General features: G+C 31.6%; 1 protein-coding gene across 1 annotated transcript; it reads left to right on the forward strand.

The window, feature by feature from the left end:
• Positions 1-6865: 6865 nt before the first annotated feature.
• LOC107918747 ((+)-delta-cadinene synthase isozyme A) lies at positions 6866-9603 on the forward strand. The gene is made up of 7 exons (XM_016848331.2): positions 6866-7093; positions 7184-7454; positions 7607-7979; positions 8072-8290; positions 8477-8615; positions 8718-8966; positions 9108-9603. The coding sequence occupies exons 1-7, from the start codon at positions 6971-6973 to the stop codon at positions 9399-9401; spliced, it is 1668 nt and encodes a 555-aa protein (XP_016703820.1). The 5' UTR covers positions 6866-6970; the 3' UTR covers positions 9402-9603.
• Positions 9604-10369: the final 766 nt, after the last annotated feature.

A 10369-nucleotide genomic window follows, 5' to 3' on the forward strand; every position in this document is an offset into this window, starting at 1 on the left:
TAATCCAGTCCATTTTTTTCTTTCTTTCCTTTTTAATTTATCCGCGTAATTTGTTTCTTATTTCGTTCTGGCCCATGTCAAAACGAAGCGCATAAGGGACGGAGATATTGCACAGTTAGTCCTTCTTTCTTTCCAACGCATCCTATTTTGGTCATTGGCGATCTTTTTATTTATTTACAGTTTGGACCCCGGATTTTGGTTTGATTTTAATTTCATCCTTTAGTTCATTTAATTTATTATTTTTTTAAAAAAAGACAAGGGGAGTTCCTTTATTATTTATTTTAAGTTATATATATGTATATTTTATTTACCTATATTTTTCTTATTATTTGTATTACTTGATTTAAGTCATTATATATACATACATGTGTTTTTTATAATACATATATACACGTACATATTTTTTCTATAATTTATATATATATATGTACTCATATACATTTCTTACTATATCTTATAATTTATATATATATGTACATATTCTTTATTTATTTTAAATATATATTTTTTATATTTCATATTTTCTACATGCATATATATACTTATATATTTACATATTTTAATTCATATACCTATACATGTATATACATACTTACATATATTTTTATATTTAATAATCTCACAATATGTATACGTACATAGATTTTTCATATTTTCATAATTTTGTGTACATTCATGTATATACGTTTTTTACATCTATTCGTTATTTATTTATTTATTTACATTTTCATTATTATTTAGAAAGAAGGATTCAATTTTATTTGCCTATGTACTTGTCACTTTGTATGTTATTGATTGGTCCCTTTTATTATCTTATTTTCGTTGCTATTGCTCGTGTTGTTTTTATGCCATCATATTCATTATTGTTTTGCTATGCATATTAACACCATGCATCAAAAAGAAAATTTTTTCTAAATAAGGCAATGTTTTGCGCTTGGAAAATCGAGAAAACGTGCCCTAACGTGCTGGGTTTCGATTTCTCGTTTGACCAAAATAGCCAAATATCCTTTTTAAACTTTCAAAATAAGGTAATATTTCGTATTTAGAAAATTCGAGAAAATCGTGCCCTAACTTACTGAGCTTTGATTTTTCTCGCGTTGATCCTAAATAACCGAATATTCTTTTAAAATTGAAATAAATGAGGTTTAAATAAAAAAAGGCAAGCTCATTCTCAAAATACGAGATGTCGGGTCCTAACTTACTGAATGTGACATCTTGTTACTTCGAGATAAGGAAGCATTTTCCAATTTTTATAACACAATAAAGAGGGATCGTATTTTTATATTCTTTTCAAGTTTTTAATCTTCGACACTAAGACATTAAATAATCAACTAGGTACCAATTTTGGGCGTATCGAGGGTGCTAATCCTTCCTCGTGCGTAACTGACTCCTGAACCTGTTTTTCTAAATTTCGTGGACCAAAATCGTTGTTTTAATAAAACCAAATCGTTTATTAAAAATAACCACTTTTCGAGGTGATCCGATCACACCTAGATCAAAAAGGATTGGTGGCGACTCTCATTTTCGTTTTCATTTTTAAAATCCAAGTCGGCCTCGTTTTATCAAAAAAATGGTGTCAACAATACTTATTTTATTAACATTAAAAGATTTGATTGAAATGTTTAGATGTTAAATGTTGCCTCGATTGTTCGGTAATGCTCTATAACCCTAATTTGACAACGGAGGCAATTTAGGGTGTTACATTCCATCACACCAACCCGTCTTAAGTTTAGGGGTTACCTAAAAGTAACAAACAAACAGAGAATGAGCTACGAAGCTCAGTGTGTAACATACATTAAAATTAGTATATATTAATCAGACGTAATAAAAAATAGAAACCGTATCAGAACATATCAGATGCAGATTTACTATCTTACCCTCATCCACTACACACCATCTCTGACCATTCCAACGCACCATATAGCGTATTAAATACCCATCCATCCCTACACATCGCTTAATGTTGGTATGACACTTTTCAGAATATTTGCAGCTTAGCTGCCAGATCAACAAACGATTCATAGCTAATAACTAAGATATATGTGGTTGAGCAACCATATACGACAGATGTATATCTGCCCACATTTCTTCCATATTCTCAAATCCCACCCCAATGCACATATAGAATTCATTAGATATTAGAATATACATGTCATACATGCTTTCATAACAGATTTAGATCGTGCTTGATGAAAAACAGATCAGACTTACTATATTACAGATCATACTAAACATACAACATATTAATCATGCATACACATCAAATTTTACGCTAACAGAACATCATAAATCATGTTTAAAACCTTAATTTATGCCATACGGATCATGGAAGGCCTACGTTCGACCCGATTGATGCCTATGACCCTAGGGTAAAATTTTAAAATTTGGGCTTACATGCTCATGTGGCCCACACGGCTTACTTGGCTAGCCCGTGTGGCCTACACGACCTTATTGACCCAGACAGTGTGTCTTACATGGTCTAGCACATGGCCGTGTGTCATACATGACTTGGCACATGGCTTTGTGGCGTCAAGAATCCCAATTTTTGGCTTTCTTCGTTCGCTGTTTTCTCAAGTTTTTGTTACACACTTGATTTGATTTCGATGTAAATGCAACCACGAGACTACCAAAACCTAGTGGAAGCATGTTATCGAACCAAGTGGAAGCATTAAATAAGAAAATTGACGGTTTATAGTTTTCTACGCAGGTGAATCTAGTGATGCAATGCGATGCAAATGGAGTGAGAAATAATTCAGAATTTTTACCCTTCGATCCTAGCATAGAGAATGAGCAAGTTAATTATATGGGTAACAATTATATACCTCAAAATAACTCTTATAATAATAACAACTATAATGCAGGTCGGAGGAACCATCCTAACTTTTCTTAGGGTGGTCAAGGAAATCAAAGAACACAACCCTTTTTGGGTTTTCAACAACCTTATCAGTAAAAGAAGAAGCCGAACCTTGAAGAGATGTTGGCTAAATTCATTTCGGTGTTAGAAACTCGTTTTTAAAACATTGAGGCAGCACTGAAAAATCAGTAAGCATTGATTCAAGGACTTGATAATCAAATAGGACAACTTGCTAAGTTAGTTTCGAAAAGACCACAAGGTAGCTTGCCAAGTAATACTGAAACTAACCCGAGGGAGAAACTTCATGCAATTACTATTCGAGACGTGGAAGGGTTAGTTGAACCTGAGCAGAAACCAATGCAAGAAGTTGTGGTGAAAAATGATGAGGTTGAGGAAGATAAGAAAGTGCAAAAGCCAATGGTTAGAGAATAAAAAACTCGAGTTCCGTATCCAAACACGTTGAAGAAAGACCACATGAACGAACACTTTGGTAAATTTCTTAAGCTCTTAAAAAAATTGCACATTAACTTACCGTTTGTTGAAGCTCTTTTCCAGATGCCAAATTACGTCAAATTCTTAAAGGAGCTATTAACAAACAAAAAGCAGTTAGATCTGAATGACGCTTATGGCCCTAGGGAAAAATTTTAGAATTTGGGCCCACATGCCCGTATGGCCTACATGGCCTAATTGACCCAGACAGTGTGTCTTACATGGTCTAGCACATGGCCATGTGTCATACATGGCTTGGCACATGGCTATGTGGCGTCAAGAATCCCAATTTTTGGCTTTCGTCGTTCGCTGTTTTCTCAAGTTTTTATTACACACTTGATTTGATTTCGATGTAAATGCAACCACGAGACTACCAAAACCTAAAATCTTCATTTAACACATTCAATCAGTAACGATTATACGGAAACTAAATCAAATATTCCAACAAAAATGCTCACATTCGGCTTTCAAAAACGTTAAATCACTTACGCAACAGTAAATGACAACAACCTGACGTTTAAGTGGCTGGAGGAGCACCAATTTCCTCTCGATCCTCTCATGGTAGCACGTAAAAGAAATAGTTAAAATTTTGATTTCACGACATAAATCCTAATATACCCGAATCTCGACTCTCCCAGTATTACCTGATGATACAATTGTGACAAACACAATCCCCGAATACAAATCCAGTAGCAAAAGAGTAAGAAAGCAAGAACGTCGATAGGGATTAAGATAAAACAAAATAAAATACCAATAAGGAAATGAATGTAAGGGCAGCCCAATTTGAGAATGACCAGTAAAGAATAAAAGAATGGGAAAACGAAAAGAAAGGAACATGATGCAACAGTAGGGAATGGAAGTGGCAGCGTGAAGTGTGGGTAAGGGAAAAGAAACGTGGGGAGGTTTTCTCCTTTTTTTTTTAAAGAAAAAAAAATTACCACTTATAAGTTACACACTTGAAAAAGGGAGTAAATCTTATCCCACAACTAAACAGATTTTTATTAAAGAGTTTAAATTAAAACCAAACTCATCCATAAATTTGATAAAGAAAATAAAATATTTTCACATGCTCACGAAGGGATTCCGAACACACAACCACAAGGTACGCTAACACCTTACCACCAAACCAACAGACTCATTCTATCAAAACTTGACGGAAAATAACATTTAAGCCCAACGAACGAAGCTAGGCCTAGGAACAAAAGTAACTGAATTTTCCCCAAAAAATATGACTTGAACCCAAGACCTCAAATATACAATCAAAACCCTTAACAACTAAAACAGATACTTAATTATGATATAATCTACCAAATAAGAAATTCATATTTTTTGGGGGCGTTACATTTCCCTTTTTTTTCCTTTGATTTCTTTCTTTTATCCTTTTTTCATATTGTTCATGTCAATTTTTACTATTTTTGTTTCAGGTTCGTGAGTGTCCCTTTGAATATTATCTTCAAAATTTTAACTTATATTCCTCTTTTATAATAATGTAACTTTACCCCAACACCCAATATATCAATTTTTCTTTCTCTTTTCTTATCTCCGCAAAACGTCAAAAGGAAAAGACAAGTGTAAACTACATGAATAGGCACATCTACACTGCGACCAATATTTACCACTGTAATATATGTTATAAATGTAAATATGACATAAAATATAATTAGATGTATAAAATATAAAATAATAATATAATACATGTCTTAAATATGTCATATTTAAATCTATAAAATAATTCTAATTAGACTTTTTGGTATTTTAAGTGTCTTGAGCTCGTGTGAAGGACAACTTAACCCAATATGATGTTATGTGTCAACATCACCCCTACTCTTTTTTAATTTTTATTTCACTTTATTAAGATGATGTTTTAAAAAAAACGTGATCCAATTAGTTAATTAATTTATTATTATTATTTTACAACACACATTACATTTTTTACATGTGATTATAATTAATTTGGGTGAATTTAATAATTAAAATTGGTTTCTCCCTCTTAGAAACTTGATACAACACTTTCTTTTAAAGTATGTGGTCAAGGGCGAAGTCAGATAATTTTTTTAGGGGGATTGAAATTAAATTGTAATTTTTACGATAGTAAAAATACAAATTCACTATTTTAATAGCCTCTATCTTTATAATTTTTAAAGGATTAAATCAAATCTTTATCATTTTAGGGGGCAAAGTGTAATTTTACTTTTATTAATTTAAAATTTTAAAGATTTCAAAGGGTCTAAATGAAAATTTTTCGATTTTAAGGGAATTGTGCCAGCCCCTAGTTTCGCCCTTGTTTGTAGTGCTTTATTTTAAAAAGTAAATATAATAGAATATGTATATATATATATATATAAACCAAAGTGAAAGATGAAAATTTATATAAATGATCGCTGCAAGCTTACAATAATATGATTCTTTACCATCAAAGAAACATTGGTGCTTTATACAGAGAAAAGAAAAACTTTGGTCCTCGTAGCTAATATTTTAACAATTTAATTTTTATATAATAAATTTTTAACAATTATTTCATATTTTTTAAATATATTCATGTTGAATGTAGCAGTATATAGTTATATTAGTTATGCTCATAAATTTTGGATGCATTAGATTTTTCTTATGTAATTTGATAACAATGATTATTATTTTTACTTCTAACAAATAATTAAATATTTTTTTGTTGATTCGATAAATATCATTATTTTTTAAATGATTTAAAATATAAAAATAATAATAGATTCGACCGAACGCTCACCCTATTGAGTGAGTATATCAATTATTAGAATTTAATTAAAAAAGAAAACAAAATATAGCCGGCTTAATTTTGTTTAATATTAATTTATGTGTGAAAATTCACTTAAAAACAGAGTCCATGGCTGCTAACATATTATATATTAAACCATTTCCTATTAATAAATTTATGAACGAGAGTTACATCCTTCTAAATTCATTTTACTTAGAGGCGGAGTATAATATTTTATGTAGTAGTTATTCTTTTACTATATAAATAAATAAATAAAATTTTAATCGCCTGTGTATTATGATTGATTCAGCTGAATCAAAGTTGGAATAATATTTTAATTTGGGATCCCAATTAATTGAGATTGGTTTGATTTTGGGTTGTAAATATTTTTTATTAATTTTAGATAAATTATTGGAAGTTGGAGTCAAAATTGACCGTCTCAGCTAATTATACAAATAATAATAATATAGAGAAATGGGTATATTGCTCAACACTCACATTTACTACGTCAGCAATAGTCAGACAGACTGCTAAGTAAACAATGTACACTCAATTCGAGTCAAACAAATCCTTTATCCCAAGATTCTAAAATAATGTGTTTGAGGCACCAATTTTGAAGGATAGAAAGTGGAAACAAACAAAAGGATATTAAAAAACAAGGAAATTTCTCACTGTATTTGCATATTTTTCTCCTTCCAGTATAATTAAAATACGTGCAATTTACGTTGTACTTTGTTGACTCCTATCTTATACCTATAAATACATGCAACAATTGCACACATCGTCTCATCCAAAACCTGTGTTTTAAACACTAAACAGTAAGCAAAGGCAGCAAATTAATCTTTGAATTATTTGCTTCCAAAACCCTACACTTTTCCTTCAACACATCCTAGAAAATGGCTTCACAAGCTTCTCAAGTTCTTGCTTCACCCCATCCCGCCATTTCATCCGAAAATCGACCCAAGGCTGATTTTCATCCCGGTATTTGGGGTGATATGTTCATCATCTGTCCTGATACGGTAATCTATAATTTTTTTCTTACTTTCTCTTTTATCGATTTTTAAGTTTTTTGGAGATTTCATGGAAAAGCATTATACGTACTTGAGCAGGATATCGATGCTGCAACTGAATTACAATATGAAGAATTAAAAGCACAAGTGAGGAAGATGATTATGGAACCTGTTGATGATTCAAACCAAAAGTTGCCCTTCATTGATGCTGTTCAAAGATTAGGTGTGAGTTATCATTTTGAGAAAGAGATTGAAGATGAACTAGAGAATATTTACCGTGACACCAACAACAATGATGCGGACACCGATCTCTACACTACAGCTCTTCGATTCCGGTTACTTAGAGAGCATGGCTTCGATATTTCTTGTGGTAATTAAGTCTTAAACTTTCATAACTCTTCTTATCCATTTATCAATTAATATTATCAAACTTTACATTAATAATCATCTGTACAATACTTCAATATATATATATTTATTGATGAAACTAATGTTTGATGATGATTTTGGGTGCTTGACCAGATGCATTCAACAAGTTCAAAGATGAGGCAGGGAACTTCAAGGCATCATTGACAAGTGATGTGCAAGGGTTGTTGGAACTTTATGAAGCTTCCTATATGAGGGTCCATGGGGAAGATATACTTGATGAAGCCATTTCTTTCACCACTGCTCAACTTACACTTGCTCTACCAACTTTACACCATCCTTTATCGGAACAGGTCGGCCATGCCTTAAAGCAGTCTATCCGAAGGGGCTTGCCAAGGGTTGAGGCCCGGAATTTCATTTCGATATACCAAGATTTAGAATCCCATAACAAATCGTTGCTTCAATTTGCAAAGATTGATTTCAACTTGTTGCAGCTTTTGCATAGGAAAGAGCTAAGTGAGATCTGCAGGTAAGTGTTTGGAGATCTTTAAAGCTATGAAGTCTAATACTATTTCAATTGATCACACGACTGTTGCTGACATTTTATGATGCTTTTTTTAGGTGGTGGAAAGATTTAGACTTTACAAGAAAACTACCATTTGCAAGAGATAGAGTGGTTGAAGGCTATTTTTGGATAATGGGAGTTTACTTTGAACCCCAATACTCTCTTGGTAGAAAGATGTTGACAAAAGTCATAGCAATGGCTTCCATTGTTGATGATACTTATGATTCATATGCAACCTATGATGAACTCATTCCCTATACAAATGCAATTGAAAGGTGAGATTTTTTTTTTCTTTTCTACAAAAAAAAAAAAAGTTTTGAGATCACAAAGAATAAGGGAATATATGTTTTTAAACGTTAGGATATTCACTCCAACTTGCAGTTGCTCATATTTTAATGGTGATAGTATGAACTAACCAGGCTAAGTTTTAGATTCAAATTAACCCTGAAATTGTGTTTTAGGTGGGATATTAAATGCATGAACCAACTCCCGAATTACATGAAAATAAGCTACAAGGCACTATTAGATGTTTATGAAGAAATGGAACAGCTGTTGGCAAATCAAGGGAGACAGTACCGAGTTGAGTATGCGAAAAAGGCGGTATGTAATGATACAATAGTATGATATGCTTTAATCATAAACGTATAAAATTTGAAAATTACATTAGCAATTTGCTTACTTTTTTATGCCTTTAATCCTCAGATGATACGTCTTGCTCAAGCTTACCTTTTGGAGGCCAAATGGACTCATCAAAATTATAAACCAACCTTTGAGGAATTTAGAGATAATGCATTGCCAACCTCTGGCTATGCCATGCTTGCTATAACGGCGTTTGTCGGCATGGGCGAAGTTATAACCCCTGAGACCTTCAAATGGGCCGCCAGTGACCCCAAGATCATTAAGGCTTCCACCATTATTTGCAGGTTCATGGACGATATTGCTGAACATAAGGTATACTATATATTCACATTCAAGAATTCTAAAAATCGATTATGACATATATATGCACTTAAATCTATATAATAGAATTGTAAGGCTTCTAGGGTTTGCATTTGCTAAGTTAATTAACATACATGGTTCATATGGGTGCAGTTCAACCATAGGAGAGAAGACGATTGCTCAGCAATCGAATGTTACATGAAACAATATGGGGTGACAGCGCAGGAAGCATACAATGAATTCAACAAACACATTGAGAGTTCATGGAAAGATGTAAATGAAGAGTTCTTGAAACCGACAGAAATGCCGACACCCGTTCTTTGTCGTAGCCTCAACCTTGCTAGGGTTATGGATGTACTTTACAGAGAAGGTGATGGTTATACACATGTTGGGAAAGCTGCTAAAGGTGGGATCACTTCATTATTGATTGATCCAATACAAATTTGAAATTCAACATTGGCTTAAGATTTACTATGAGATAAAATTAATAAGGTTTGTACAATGAAGGAAATGTATAATTTCATTACATTATTTGATTTGTTTCTTCTATACAAAAGAATGAACAAGCGGATAATCTTTGTACTTTGTATCTTTTTAATTCAATTAATTTCTACTATCAAATATATGATACGTGATTTTATATGTTTAAGTTATGTGATTTATTAAAATATACTAAATGATTTTGATAATTCAAATATTATAGTAGTGAAAATTTTCTAATGATTATTAAAACATTTATACAATATTAAAATTTGATATTCCATGCTCTTAATTTTTCATTTTTTTTCATAATAGTTAATAATTTGGCAGTAGATAATATATAATTAATGTAATTATAATAAATTATATAGAGTTACTATATAAATAATATATTTTTGATATTTAAAATATAGTGATATAATTTTTATTTTTTTTGTTAATGGAAAAAATACTTTAATGTAATTCAATATATAATTTAACGATTTTATTTATTATTTTATAAATCCATTTAATGAAACTATTTTAACAAGCCTTAATTCTTATTTATATGTGATAAAATTTTTAATAAAATAAAATTATTTTTCTAAATATTTTAATGACATTAGAACTTGTTTTGAATGCAGTTTTCGATACATCAACTTCTTTAACTCGCAAGTGATAGTAGCCAGATCGGTGGCTCCCTTCAATTGGTCAAACAGATCGTTAATATGGCGCAGTGGATACTTCTTCTTTATAGTGACCCTGTTTTGCTGCCTGTAGTCGATACACAGTCTCATCAACCCATCTTTCCTTTTCACAAATAAGACTGGTGCACTTTAAGGTGACACGCTCGATTGTAGAAAACCTTTGTCAATCAACTATTGTAACTATGCTTTCAATTCTTTTAATTTTGTAAGAGCCATTCTATACGGGGCAATTGAAATTGGACCAGTTCC

This window comes from Gossypium hirsutum, chromosome D13, assembly GCF_007990345.1.
Source record: "Gossypium hirsutum isolate 1008001.06 chromosome D13, Gossypium_hirsutum_v2.1, whole genome shotgun sequence".
Taxonomy (NCBI): Eukaryota; Viridiplantae; Streptophyta; class Magnoliopsida; order Malvales; family Malvaceae; genus Gossypium; species Gossypium hirsutum.